The 15754-nt window shown below is 37.5% G+C and overlaps 1 protein-coding gene across 1 annotated transcript in view; it reads left to right on the top strand.

Moving 5' to 3' along the window:
• Positions 1 to 15754, top strand: part of HIP1R (huntingtin interacting protein 1 related) — a 79411-nt gene that overhangs the window by 19808 nt on the left and 43849 nt on the right. The window contains exons 2-8 of the mRNA XM_075177756.1: positions 11364 to 11427; positions 12373 to 12515; positions 13327 to 13383; positions 13670 to 13750; positions 13836 to 13912; positions 14171 to 14232; positions 15269 to 15409. Coding sequence (XP_075033857.1) covers positions 11364 to 11427; positions 12373 to 12515; positions 13327 to 13383; positions 13670 to 13750; positions 13836 to 13912; positions 14171 to 14232; positions 15269 to 15409 — 625 coding nt within the window. The remainder of the gene's footprint in view (positions 1 to 11363; positions 11428 to 12372; positions 12516 to 13326; positions 13384 to 13669; positions 13751 to 13835; positions 13913 to 14170; positions 14233 to 15268; positions 15410 to 15754) is intronic.

Here is a 15754-nt window from a genome sequence, read left to right as displayed (position 1 = left end):
ATCAGGATCTCCATAGACTTTACGGAGTCATGATCTTTTCAGCTGACTGTTATGACGGATGAAGAGCACAGATCTGAGAGAAATCTTTTAAAACATGTAAAGTGTGTACGCATGAATCTGCACGCTGATCGTGATTTTTTTTTTTTAGCCATTTGTGCAATTGTTGTAGATAACACATTTCAGAAAATTCTGTAGTGTGCATGTCCCTAAGTTTGGTGATTGGCCATTTTTTTTTTAACTTAAAAGATTTTTGAGTTTTAAAAGAACACATAGCGAACCTAGCAGTGGTTACTGATTACAATTCAAGTAGTGGAATAATATGAACAATCAACACTGCCGACAAACAATCAGTCTTGGGTCAGAATATCATACTAAGCTTGTAGATGTGAGAGGGGGGAGGGGGGGTGTGACCCTGGGGGGGGGGGGTGTGACCCTGGGGGGGGGTGTGACCCTTCCTCCCTCCCTCCCTCCCTAAGATCCTGTATTTGTCTGGCACCCTGCCTACACCAAAAGTGGAGGTATGGGATCAAATGTGACAATGCAATTGTGGAGAGACTAGAGGAGGGAAGGTGGTATTCTGGTAAGAGGGTCATCATCTTGTCCCAAAAAATAAAGGAGTCTCTTAACACTTCTAAGTGTAGATACTGGGTTCTGTCTACTGGGGTTATCTAGCCACAAGAGGGGAATGGGGAGGAACTGTGTTGCTCAATGACCACCCAAGGTTTTCCTGGGGGAAGGAGCCTGACAATCTCTAGGCTGGTCAAGAATAGAGGCCTATTGCTAGGTTTCAAATTTAGAAGCTTCTAGGCCACCTTATTTTAGATCTAAACATTTGCTCTCTAGAGAGTCTGGGACACCTATTACTCCAATTGAAGTTAAATGCTATGGTGTAAAACTTATTGAGGAGGGACATATGAACTAGGTAGGGGATAGAGCGGAATAGGTGCAGGATCTTTGGAAGCAGCATCATTTTTAGAGCAGCTACCCTGCCCATCCAAGAGATCTCAAAATTTGCCCAGGATTTGGTAAGCTTATCGAACTGTCCCAATAATGGCTGGTTCCTCTCAACTACTAAATTTGGGTCCAGAGGAATACATATGCCTAGATATGTCATGTAGAGGGGACACCATTGAAATTTTGTATAGAGATTTTAGGGAGTTTAAAGAGTCATGCATGAGGGCCACCCAGAGAGCCTCTGATTTAGAAGTATTAAGCTTATAATAGGATACCTGTGTATTCCTGCAAAATTTGAGATAAGGCTGTATAGAAGACTCAGGTTTCGTAACAAATAGGAGTACATCATCCGCAAAGAGGCAAATCTTGTGATGGGCATCACTGACAGTCCCTTTAACATTGTCCGATTGGCCAATTTTTAAATGACGCAATAACCTTTTTCAATATGTTAGCATGACTAAACATGTTTTTATTGGACATCAAACAATCTTTTCTCAGCATGCTATTGATACCAGGCATGAGTGTATGACTACTATGACTTATCACAATACCGCTGTAGTATATGTGTGGAGAGTCTAGTCTTAGAGCAACCTAAAAACTTTATATATATATATATATATATATATATATATATATATATATATTTAATGAAACTAATAATGTGGAGGAACATCAAAATAATACAATGCAGCATATTTACTAGAAAACAAAATATTTTTTCTTATGTTTTATTTGTACACGTTCCTTTGTATTTTTAGGAAGAATAGTAGTGTTTTATGCTGTTCCCAGTTTATCTGCATTCATGGGTCAACAAACAGAGAGCTAAACATAGAAGAAAACAGTAACCTCCCTGTGTGGGAAGTCTCACATGTCATTAAATCAACATTCTCATCCCCATGGCCACATTCCTTTTTCCTGAGCTATGATTACACCTCTGTGCTGGTGAAGTCAGGGACAGTAAAGTTTGTGTCGGCTGTGAACCAAAAATATTTTTGTTACATAAAATAGAATTGTCTCAATACAGTAATATTACTTCATTTCTGCTGCATTGATTTGTGGTGCTGGCAGTTTTGAATACACATTTGTCAGAACAAAAAATATTTCTGTAATTTGCCTTTTTGAAAGGACCAGTAAGCACTGAATTAGAATGTATATGATCCCCTTTTTATCTTTCAGGATACTTAATATTTTTATTTTATGTGGATACAATTTTTGCCTATGTAAACAATCTACAGTCTCTGTAAAACCATCCATGTCCAAGGCCAGAAAATGACAGATATTGTATTTACATTTCTTTAATGCTTCTAAAATGTGCGAATACTCATAACGCATGGCAAGCGTAAATGTATTTGACATGCGTTTATTACTTTCATGTTTACCAGAGTTTGTGAGGCCGCTGTAGTCTTCCCCAATGCATTCACCTTTAGAAAACCTATTGAATCAAAAAGGTGTTTCTAAAATTGGAATGGTACAGCAGTGCTTGCAAATGTTAGTAACAGCAGTTGCGGGTATGGTGACCCTCGGGTTAAAAATACTAGTAAAATGTATATAAGAAAGACCAGTGGGTATAAGGCTTAATGTGGTTGTAATTGTATTCATAAAGCTTAATGCCGTTTGATATGCAAATGCAGCCTGGGAGCCAGGCTCAGCTTAATTTTATAAAATGTGCAAAAATTAGAATGTTTACAAATGCAGTTTGAAAATATTAAGTGTGCTTAATTGTTGAAACTTTCTTTTTTTTTTTTTTTTTTTTTTGAAACAATATTTTTTATTAGAAGCATTTTATACATTCAAAAATCATGACATCAATCACAAGTTTTACAATGTTGTAAAGGAAATAAATGTATCGGCTTAAACATTAAGTTATCAAAAAAGTTTAAATAAAACCTTTGTAGGAGACTGATAACTATTAGTCTCAATGAATATCTGATTCAAATGTATCATTAAACAGCTTAATATGGGTATTAATGTGTTCATAAAATAAATAGCATTTCTCGGCTTACTCATTAGCATTTCCTTATCTCCTGCGGAAAATAACAGGCTTTGATGTTTATGATTCCCTGAATAAAAGAACTATTATAAGATAATAGGCGGATCCCTTGCTGCTTCCCTTAAATTATACCAGGAAGTGAATTTAAGACATTCATGAATCCGTTTCCTCGTAATTAATGATAGTGTATCAATATAACTTTCCCATGTTGAAAAAAAGCTTTCTGCTTTTACCTCTTTATCCATTGACACTTCCACCCATTCCATTCTGAAAAGAAAGAGAAAATCTTTTCTTTAAACCGTTTTATAGGGGGAGAGTCCAGGTGTGCAGTATAGTTTTCTGTGCTTCCGCACTGATGGCTAATAACAATTTGCTACTGCCCATAGTGATTTTTTTGGGGGGAAAATACCAAATATAGCCCATTCAGGGGTGAAAGAGATTATTAACCAAATCTCTCAATACAATAATTCGGACTTAGCCAGAAACTACTGACCAGAGGGCATTGCCATAAACAATGAAATAAATCTGCACCACGATCAGCTGTACGAGGCAAACTTCCCCTCTTTATTTTCAGCCATTAAGACTGACCTTTTAAAGTGGGGCAAACTCATTATCTCCTGGACGGGCAGAATAAACTCCCTTAAAATGAACATCCTTCCTCGGCTTTTATACCGGTTTCAGACCTTACCCCTCAAAGTCCCCGCTAACTCCTTCAACAAACAGCTACCAACTTTGTCTGGTCTGCTAGGAAGCCCAGAAGTCGTATGCAGTCTCTCCATAAATCAATTCAAGAAGGTCTGGGAGTTCCCCACTTTCTCAAATATTATTGTGCTACCCATCTCACCCAGTGTGTACTCCTTCATTCTCCTCCGGAACAGCGAGTTTGGGTCGATATTGAATCTTCTCTCACAGACACTACCTCGCCCTCCTTGCTTCTGTGGCTAAAACCTCAGCACCAGCCCTCTCTCTCAAGTCTCCCATCTCTTTTAGCATTCTCGCTTGCTGGACTCATACAGTCTTTTCATATAATTTAGCTCCCAACTCATGGCATTTGACACCTCTATGGAGTAATCCCTCCTTTACTCCTGGACTTCGCCCGATTCAATTCTACTGGAAGCGATGTGGCATCAACTTCCTCTCAGACATCATGCCGCTTCAAATCTTTCCCTCTTTTGCAGACATCCAAGTGCGCTTTCACATCCCTTTATCCTGCTTCTTTCAATACCTACAACTTCGACATTGAAATGGGGGGGCGCGAGTCGGGGGAGGGGACAATTTTTTTTTTAATTTTTTTTTTGTATCCGTTGTCTTCCCCCCCCCCTGCCATCTGGGCCCCCTGAGAGCCGCTAGGCCCTAGGCATGTGCCTAGGTTGCCTAGCGGTAAATCCAGCCCTGTCGCCAGTAGTTTACAATCAGTATTTAGTAGTGTAATCCGTTACCTTGGGGTCTCTACCAGGTTTAAGGAGTAACTTTGTATAGATATCGTTGAATCCAGAACAGATAGTACCCTGTCTGTGGATATTTGTATACAACTCTACCAGGGCCACAGAAAGTTGTGGCTGTAGTAATTTGTAATCATTAGAAAAGCCATCAGTCCAGGTGATTTGTCAGATTTCAGGCCTTTGTTGAAGCTTTTTAATAACTTGATGTTGTTGTCTCTAACCCTTCAAAGAAGAACTCCACCAAAAACTTTTGGGTTTTATGCAGAATGTTAAAATAAAACCTGACCTTACCTACTACCATACTTGCCTACTTTTTGGACCTTCCTCCCGGACTTCCTGGACATGAAGTCCAAAGGGCAAGTATGAAATGGGACCTGTCAAAATGATTTGCGTCATCAAATCCCTGCCCCCCCACAGCACAATGAAGCAATGGTATAGTTGTGCATTGGGAAGCGAACCATGGCGTTCAGAATCGCATTAACAGGTCCCATCCAGCGTGGTCTGATGACACGAATCGCCGGGAGAGTAGACAAGTATGCTTGCCGTACCCTCTGTTTTCTGGACTGGTTAGTAATCCCAACAGATCTGCACTTCGTTCTACTTGTCTTATTTGAAACAAACTGAGAGTAATGTGAAACGGCCACTGACACCCATTCAGTTGTTTCGAACAGGCCAAGTGGAACAGTAAAGTAGAGATCTGTGGATCTAGCCATAAGAGTGTAGCAGATGAGTAACTATTTGGGTTTATTTGAAAGCTTTGCATTCTAACCAGAACCAAATTGATATACAAATCTAGATATGTTTTATATATTATATATTACGTCCATCTCTTTGTTAACTTTTTTACATTTTGTACGCTCTCTCATCAGCAGGCGCATGCTTAATTTGTTTTGTTTTTTTTAGCACAGAAGTTGCTTTTTCACACTTGGAGTTTTAAACCACCATCCCTCAACTAGCATGCCATGAACCGGTCAGGTAACTCAGTGCTGCCAGCACTGTCCCTGGCTGACAACCATCAGTAGGGAGGTGCAGACAGCACTGTATTGGTTCTCAATGTACAGAGCCACAGCTCTATCCAGTTAGTGTTAACGTCATCGTGTTTAGGTGTAATTTTACATTCTTTTATTTTACCTCAAACAAAAAGGATATACAAAATGCTGCTGTTTATTATCTCAATGGTTGGTTAAAGCAACTATTTGCCTAATGTTGTGACAACCATTTTAGACCTTGTGGCATGTCTGCATATTTGTAGACGCCCTTGAATGCGTTGTTAGTATTTGCAGACGCTGTCTAGTTGTTCAGATTCATTTGTCTGCTTTTTTTTTTTTTTTTTTTGAATAATGTGACAAAATGTAAAATCTAGCCACTCATGTAAAGTATTACTTGTACAAATATGACCCGGTAGATTTCTATATTTTAGTTTTAACATACTATTCGTTTAAAATAAATCTTATAACTAAGTAACATAAACAGCATTGCATGCAAAGTGTATTGCTCATTTTTTTTTCCCTCCAGCGTCCTTTATAAATCTGCAGCAGATCTACAGAGGTCATTATAACGTCAGAATACTCATTTGTATGTGCTACTCTGCATGGATTTGCACTACAAGGTTTTTATTTGCAGAACAAAATATATATAAACAAGATGGTAGTGGTGACGATTGCCTACGTTTGAAGGTTTTCCAGACTTTCCCTGATACTTACTTTTCTGAGAAATAAATGTGAGTGAACAATCTGCCAACAAAAAGGTTGGAATAGTATTGCAGCTACTATGGATCTGACGCACAGACCAACATGACAGCCGATTCCTGATTGGACGAGTTGTCAAACTGAAAATGAGAACTATACTACGCTCCTTCTAAATGCCGGATTCATTTCTTGGCGTCTGCATTATTTGTGTACAGTTTGAACTCAGATTTGATGTATTTTGCTAGAGTGTGCTTTGCTGTGTGTAGAGCTGAACACAAAGCTGCAGTTATAGCATGGAACATTCCACTAGTTACTGCATAAACCAATTCCAATGTAATCTTTCATTTGCCTAATTTTTCTCACTAACTTGCTATATTTAGTGTTTTTATTTCAAGTAAAATGTGTTCATTGCCCCACTGTTGCTACCATCTAAAATGCACACACAACTTTTTATGAGATGTTGCTTTCATGGCTAAAAAGCATTCAGTGCAGTATATAGTGTATGAGATGAAGATGAATCCATGTCAAATGATGCCTGGAAATGGGAAAATATAATGTACAGAAAACATTTAGAAACTGTCTTTCCCAAGACGTTGGCCCTTACTCATTAAGGAATGTAAGTCCCATTATGTGCCATATTTTGCGTAAAAAAATTGCTCTGCACATGCTTAGAAACAGACTTTACGCTAGTGCATGCAATTCAAGTTTAAACACAGAATGACAATTCCATCTGCCTACGGTTTGAAGGGCCGTCAATGTACAGTAAGGCCGAGCCAATGCCAAGCATACACACAGTTGTCAGATTCATATCTTGGGTACGTGACTTTTAGCTGTATTTACTTGCATTAGCTACCGTGCAGGTGTAAGTGTCCATTAATGGTGATGAGTCACGTATACATGCTGGTTTGCAATAAAGGGCAGCAGTATAAATGTATTTTATGTTCAGTAGATATAACATCCTGATAAATGGATTTTAATGTAAAAAAAAAAAATAATTCACACTATTTTTCATTAATGTATTTTGATTATATTAACAGGCGTGTATTTTTTTTCTGTGCATTCTGGTGGAAGTTTAAATTGCACCTATCCGTTGTGAGTATTCTGCACTGTTGTCTGCGTACTTCAAGTGCTGAAAAGGCAGATTGTATTCACACCCATATTCAACTGGAAACGTTTCTTCAGATTCGCTTGTACTTGAACACGGAGGGACGTGCAATTTCAGTCCATTTATAAGAAGAAAAATACGTAAATTGCATTCACTTTGCTTTCCTTAATGAATTGGGCTCCTTATCTCTAAACCATAATCTCTCCATTCTCTTCAGAGATTGACAGGATATTTTTTTCAGAAATTTCTATTTTGGTGGACAGTGTAAAGAGGCCAATGTGTTAATAGGGGGTAAAAATTTAGACTGGAATTTTAAAAGTCTGTACTTCCGAATTATACCAAGTGGTATCTTGAAAGCTCTTTTTAAGTAGGTTTTTGTGTACTTGCTTGCCATGTGTATACATTAGTTAATTTCTGGTTTTTAAAAATAAAAACCAAAAAAGAAACCTGTCAACATATTTGTTGTGTCTCTATCCAGTCCATGTGGAGTAAAGAAGACTTTGTTTCCATGCCTAGTAATTGTATATCTGGTGAACCTCCTGAGAGATTGACTTCACAGCATACAAAATGCATGTATTTCAAGCCAATGACATTGCAGACCAATCTTAACAAAAACATTAATGATACATTATATTAAAGATTATGTTGAAACAAACTGCAAATATTTCTACTTGAAATATGAAGATTTGCTTAGATCTCGGCAAACGATTAAATGCATTAGCTGACAAAGGGTAAGGCAGGGTACCCACTGAGGTTTGAACTACTGAAATTCAAATACTTGATGAGCAGTGGAAAACAAGTGCTTGTTCTTGCTTTTGGAGAGGTCATTTGAAGACATTTAATTGACCTCAATGTGTCTGACTTGTATCGAACACACAAAAAAAAACCCTCTGCGCTTGGCGTTTAAATATCGGTAATACTCCCAGTCGCAAATGTGAGTGGGTATGGTGACATTGGAAACAATGTCTCAATGTCACCATAATTAGGAGCTGTGAAATATGCAACATTTCTATGTTGTGAATAACACTAGATATACCATGAATGATGCTTTTTGTAGGAAGATTTTATAGCTCAGCAGGCTATGGTGTGGTGGCACGTTAGAGTATTCATTGCCTTCCAGCTGGTTACATACCAGCAATCATAGTATTCTGTCCAGTACAACACTGCCCCTGTTCTGTTGCACTTAGCTGGACTTTGAGTCTCGACACTAGCTGATTGAAATGATTCCCTGTAAATACACCCTTCTGTTCATCTACACTACTATTCTTGTGCTTTATCATAATGGAATCCCTTGTTGCTTAACAAACTGTGTGTAGAAGCCTCAGTATTTCTTTCTTGCACAAACCTTGGCATTGTGCACTGTACCTTCCTAAGTCAGGTGTCCATTTTCCTGTAGTACATTTGAATGAAAGCACACAGTACTATGCAGCAGCTGCAAAGGTGAATAAAATTCTGGGATGTACAAAAAGGATGTGATGCAAATATAGTACTATCAAGTCAACAGCCCACATCACTGTACGGACACTGGAGAACTCAAAAGGGTTCAGAAATGGATAGCCTATTTAAAAGGGAATAGAAGGGTTAACTTCTATTTAGAAGTTAGAAAAACTAGGTTTGTTTAATTTAAGGAAAATGTGACCTAAGTAACATCTTGCAGATGAGAAGGTTTTATTTGCACATTAAATAGTGTTTCACCACCGGTATAGGAAAGGGTTCTTCTATAGTAAAGATGGACAACCTGAGGAATTTCTTGCCACAGGAAACGAAGAATAGTCATAGGGCTTGATTCATTAAGGAACTTAGGCAAGGGATTTCTTACTTAAGTCTCCTGGACAAAACCATGTTAAAATGCAAGATGTGCAAAATAAAAAACTATTTTGCACCCAAGTTTAAATATTGCCTGTTTTTTCATGTAGCGCACATACTTGAAAGGTTATTTGTGCACTGAAATTTAAAGTTGATATGTGTGTGCTACATGGAAAAACAGGCAGCATTTAACTTATGTGCAAAACAGAATACTAATTTGCACCCCTTGCATTTTAACATGGTTTTGACCAGGAGACTTGAGTAAGAAATGTCTTGCCTAAGTGCCTTAATGAATCAGCCCATAGAACTTAAACATTTGAATGGATGCCTTTCTTACAGGGAATGGTATCGTCATAACTAGTAGCAGACCTTATGGAGGTGATTGATTCAGGGAAAATATCAGATTGCCATTTTGGAGTTAAAGCAGGGGACGGATGGCAAATTTTAGCCCGTGGGCAAGACTCTACTCAGAAGTCTATTTGGAACAATTTAAAGGAAAAAAATGCAGGTGACCTAGCCCAAGGTCGCCCCTTGCCCCCCAGCATTCCCCTGAGCTAAAGGATTTTATTTAGTTGGCAGCTATCACTGGTGGGTTGTTCAGCCTGCCTCTGAATCAATGCAACTAAAATGTCTTTAAAAAAAAAAAAAAAAGTTGAATGTGATGTGCTAGTCATTTTTTATTTATTTTTTCTTCAACCTTACTATCTGTTTTATATGCACGTTTAGGCTCCACTGTTTTTTTGTTGTTGGTTGTTGTGGTTTTGTTTATTGTTTGTTTTTTCTTTTTTAAACTAAAGAGCCTTTTGTTTCCTGATGGCTTTTACTTTAGAGCACTGCTTTTGAATATTATTATTGCACTTATTTTTCCATATCAATATAGTATATTGAATGATTAATCCAGATTGAAAAATATCAGTGGTACAATAATTACTGGTTTTAGTTGCTGTAAATTACTGATATTGCTCAAACCACTTAATTATTGGATTTGTATTGGGTTATTCATTAAGGTGTTGAGAAACTGCATTTCTAAACCAGATTACTCCTCCCAAAATAACCTTTAGGTGTGGCAATAGTTGTCGCTAGTCACATTCTTCTGCTGTTAGAATTTGCCTCTGAATCCAAAAAGGTTTCAAATTCTAAGTGGGGCAACAGGGGTGTTGATACAGGGCACCAACAAACTAATTTGACCATCTTTCAGATGTCACACATTGCCCTCCTTGTTGATCAGAGAACTGAGTGCTGTCTGACCTTTTCAGAACTGGACAGTAGGCTCGCACAAAGTGCAGGTAGTGCAGTGTTTGACCTACCTGCACATGTTGGGGCTGGTGGGTGTCCTAGATGCTGTGCAGCTAGGGCAAACACCTGGCACAATGAATGAGGTCAGGCATGCCTAATTCTACAATGTTTGGTGCTTTTTTGCCCTCTTGAAAGGTTGTGTTTGCGGAATTAATGTATTTAATATAACCGCGTAATAACATGAAGTGGAGAAGTTTAGTATTTTAAGTGAAAAAAAAATAAAAATGACCCATGTGGCATGAAAATAACACATTCAGGTCTCCCCTGACAACTGTATTATCAAGTGAAGTGTTGTTGTCTGCTACCCTCACTCACTATCACAGATGGTAAAAGCCACATTATACAGCAGAAGCTAGTATAACAAACCATAGCATATTTGTAACACTTGCTGTGACATTAAAGGCCACACCTCTTGGTACCTATAATCCGAATGTACAGAATATGCAATAAAATCTTATGTCTAAGGAATTCTGTTGCCTCGAGATTGCAGTAGAAATGATTGCAGTATAGAAATGATGCTTGTATGTTTTACCGTTAAAAGGATTACTTGTAATATACATGTTCAATATTAGGAGTACTAGTTCATCCATGTCAATCTAAACACAAACGAGATAAAGTTTAACATGGGTTCTGCATGCATGTGAGCGAAGACTCATGCAGCATGTATATTTCATATGTCGAATAGAAAAGGCATCTTGTAACTTTCACAAGTGATTATGAACTAGTTCATGTAACAGGTTTAGTAGGCTCCAGTTTTGCTACCATTGTGTTCTCCAAGCTGCAGCATGATTAAGAAATGTAGCTCAATAGGATAGAAGTTTTTACATAAAAGCCTTCCCATTATGTGTAAAGAATGAAACTATTATGCGGATACTTATCTACTGGGGTATGATAAATTATAGAGCCTTATAAGAAGTTGAATTTATGTGGTTACAGCTTTATTGCTTTAAAGGAGATGGGACTCAGTTTTACATAGGATTTACTATGTTCTTTCCATGTGTGCTGACCAATGACTTTGTGACATGTATTTGTATAGTGTGATGGTAAAGTGTTAAACATGTTTGTTTTTCACCTCTCTATAGGCCATCAGTATCAGCAAGGCTATCAATGCACAGGAAGCTCCAGTGAAAGAGAAACACGCCCGCCGTATCCTTTTCAGACTGTTTTATCCTTACACAATACTGCAAATCAGCTGACAACGTCTGGTGTTTCCTATGTGAATCAGCACATATAACACTTGACGTACATGTATGTTTCAAGTGATGTCAGTTCCAAAGATTAACTCATTCTGTGATGCACCTGAATTACAATGTGATCTGATGAAGAAAGATATCACAGCTTGCTAACTGATGAACAATGTCCTTTGCGCACTAAACATTTCCTAAAATGTAATAAATATTTGGTCAATCAGCAGTATCCTATTTTTTTTTCAACTTTTTATTGGAGTAATAAGCATCTAAACAGATAACAGTGTAATGGTAAATAATACAGCTATATGTCATAAGTTTGTGGATAATAGATCATGTATTAATGAATAATACTGCAATGGGATGAAACGCTAACAATAATAATCATTAACTATCCAGACGTGATCTACATAGGTTATTGCCTTAATAATCAAACACTAGTTCCAGGTGTTGGAAAATTTTGTTTTTCAGCATCTGGTTTAATGGGTCAACAGTCAATTTGATTGTGAAACATGTCTTAATATTAAATATTGCTGTTGCTCTCCGATTAATAATACCACCCGGACATATTTTCCCTTTTCTATTGCTTTGTTTGCTTATGCTCTCCACCAAGATCGGAGGATCATCCAAACGATCTCTCCTCTCATACTATGTAGCTGTAATGGGAAGAACATCTTCCTTTTTTTAATTTTTTTCTTTTTTCTTTTTTTTTTCCCTTTTGTTTAACTATGTTGGAATAGTATTAAATGGTGAGGTTTATATGTGTTTCAGTGTTATAAACACGCTGATGTACTTATACTCTGCCTTCTGTTGGAATGTGAAATAAAAATTGTCTACATCATGTCTGTATTTATATTTGGTCTTCAGTGATTTGTATTTGGTTGTTTTTCTTAACAAGTCATAGGAATTATATTGGGCACTCACCACGAGAAAGGCGCATTTACATTCTGGTCTTATGCTATTGGTCTGCCACTGCCTAGCAGCTCTATCCTTAGCTGGAAGTTCTGCCACGTCCTCCATAAAGTTCTTCGAGATGGACATCAAAATGTAAGCAGTTCTTGTGTTACATCCAATAATCAAGATGAGGACAATTTCCATGTACTTAACACTTTACGGAGCATATTCAATTGTTGGCGGAAACGTCAAAAATCTTGCGGCGCGCGCACTATTACCGTCATTACGGTAATAGTGCGCGTAAATACCGTTATTACGGTAGTTTTCTTGCTGGATTTCAGCTCGCGGCTTAGGGAGCTGCGAGCTGAAATCCAGCTTACTATTACCGTAATAACGGTAATAGTTTTAACGCCGCAGGGACTTCAAAGAATTGAATATGCCCCTACATATTTGATTTTGGCAATCCATTTACTGAATAGAGGGAAAAAGCCTGCTGTTGATAAAATAATTTATATATTTTCATAGGTTGTTTAATATTAGTTTAGAATTTGATTTATTTTACTGGAAATGTGGCATCCTGTGACATTGTCACACTGAAAGTGTATACTGAGCTCCAGTATGGTCCATTGTACTGCTAATGTGTGACTATGGAGAGTGCATGGCTACCTGCTTGATGTTATGCACCTGTTAGAAATGAAAGTGGATGAAATGGCCAAACACGCTAATTCGTTTTGACCATGTAGTGTACATTTCTGAAACCATGAATACTAAAAGTTCACAAAGCTTTGTTCCCATGCTCAAAAGTCCTGCTAACATTCATTATCAATGATCATGGTGCAGTCATTTACTTTATTTACCTGCCTTGGTTCCATGTATATGGGATTGGGCCCCTTTGTTGTGCATCAAACTGTGTTTCTCTAAATGTTTTCTTGACCAAATGTCTTTTCTAACATCTCGCATGTAGGTTCTGTCAGATTGTAAACGATACCGCAACAACATTCGAGAGATTGGAGACTTGTGGGTAAGTGTCAGCCATTTGTGAGGAGAAGTTAAGTTTGCTGTAGGCCAGTGTATTTTATGTTTGTTACGTGGTGAGGAAGTCTTCCTCTGGATCAGGCAGTAGTGCTGGCAGTTCATCAAACCTCTTGCTAAATCAAAGTATTTGGACTTTCACATAAATGTACAATCAAAAAATGTAGTTTTTCTTTTGGGAACATTTAATTAATTGATGTTTAATAATGGCACTTCATAATAACTTGTGCAATATTGGTTCTATAACCTGCTTTATTTTATCCTGTTTCCACTAGGGTCATATGCATGATCGATATGGACAGCTTGTGACTATTTACACAAAACTGTTGCTCAATAAGATAAGCTTCCACATAAAGGTATGAATAAATGGTATTAGTGATGTTGCTATGCGTTTTGTAATCTAAACTGCTCATTAATACCATGTTTTTTTTAATATGTAAGCACCCTGAATTTCCACCAAACCTGGAAGTAACAGACGACATTCTTGAAAAAGCAGCCGGCACAGATGTAAACACCACGTACGTTACTAGTACCCTCCTTATACAACACTTTTATCAACCTTGTTGTTGTGTGCACTTTTATGTTTTTGTAAATTATACTGTGGTTCTCTTAATTGGGCGACACGTACAAATCCTAGCTGTTTTGAAAGTGATTTTACAAAATGTTTGATGTCCCCTTACTATAAATAGTATGCAGTTGGATTGCAGCTTGTGTGGCTCCAGTGAGATTCTCAGTGGGGAGTATGTGCTATAATTTGCCAATTTCTGTCATCTTAGATTTCAGCTAACAGTGGAAATGTTTGATTATATGGACTGTGAACTGAAACTTGCTGAGACTGGTAAGTAAAGTATCTGCAAACTGAGTGTAAGACTGCTGGTGTTAGTGAATGTATTGATCGCATCCTTGCCATGTTATCTTGCTTTTGGAAAAGACTTTGTCAGAGTATAATTACATTTTGAAAATATATTCAGGGAGTTTGCGGAGTCTGAACAGATTTTCCAGGATTTACTGTAGTGATTGTAACCTGCCGAAGATCACTTTCCCATACTGATACTTAATGGGCATGCCAGTAGGTTTCTTTTTTTTTTATTATTTTTTTAAATTTTTTAGTTATTACATTTATTAAATTACATTTTTTATTGTACATTTGCAATATAAATACTGTTATATCCATTGTAGATTGTATAATTAGTCACAGGATTTGCTTTTTCTTGGAAATAGTGTTTCAAAATACTTTGTTATTTGTAGCACAATGCCTACAAATGGCTAAAACATGCACACAAACAAGTGAGTAACTGGTGTGTGTTGTGTGGGTTTGTTTGTTTCTCTAAAATTGAAAGCCCTTAACCTGGGCTCATGCAATTTAATAAATTACCCTGACAAATAAGTCCGTACTGATGTACAAGAATCTTAAACTGTAAGAACACAAAGTGCAAGTGTGGAAAATGAGGCTTTTTTTTTTTTTTCCCTCCCCATTCTCCTGTACTATATTTGAGGGGGAAAAATACAAATATTCATTTTATATTGTCTAATATTTCTGTATAATGTTCCTTTAACCAGTGTCAACTGATTACATCTGCGTGCCTTATTGGTATTCAGAAACTGATTAGTTTTCATCTGTTCTAGTTTGAAGCTACATAAGAGAAATGTCGCTAGGAATCTTTGTAATTGTGCTTTAAGCAATGTTTTACTGAAATATTACCAAATCGTCTGCATTTTAAATCACCATGCTGTTGTGTGTGTGTGTGTGTGTGTGTGTGTGTATATATGGCTTAATGTCCCAGAATTTGATTGGGTGATTCGAATTTTGTTGTTGCCAATATTTGACATTGTGATTTAGCGTTATATGAAGTAATGGAGGATGTGATTATTAGTTTCCAGACAGCTCAACAGTGCCATTGCCGTATCTCAGATGTCAGCAGGACAGTGTAAGCTGGCCCCTCTCATTCAGGTGATTCAGGACTGCAGTCATCTTTATCACTACACCGTCAAATTGATGTTTAAACTGCATTCATGTAAGTCTATTCACTATCGGCCACAATCTGCATTCTGTTCTCATGTTACTCACAATATTGCCCTAGCTTGCTAAGGTATTGTCTGAGTTTTAGGTTAAACAGAGCTAGACAAATCTTAGGAGAAATGTAGGCAATGTGCCTTACAATAACTGCTGGTGCCTACATTTTGGGAGTAATTCCTGTTGTCATTAGATGCACATTTTCCCTGGCTCCTTTAAAAGATCCCTTTGGACTCTAGTCTACATTATTTTGTCAACCCTTGGGTTCAGGAAACATGTTATATGAAATGGAACAGGTCACCCATTGTCCCTTCACACTGGACAATTACCAGTGAATTGTATTGTG

Source organism: Mixophyes fleayi, chromosome 1, assembly GCF_038048845.1.
Source record: "Mixophyes fleayi isolate aMixFle1 chromosome 1, aMixFle1.hap1, whole genome shotgun sequence".
Lineage (NCBI taxonomy): Eukaryota > Metazoa > Chordata > Amphibia > Anura > Limnodynastidae > Mixophyes > Mixophyes fleayi.
The sequence above is the reverse complement of the archived record's forward strand: the minus strand, read 5'-3'. Positions and strand labels throughout refer to the sequence as shown.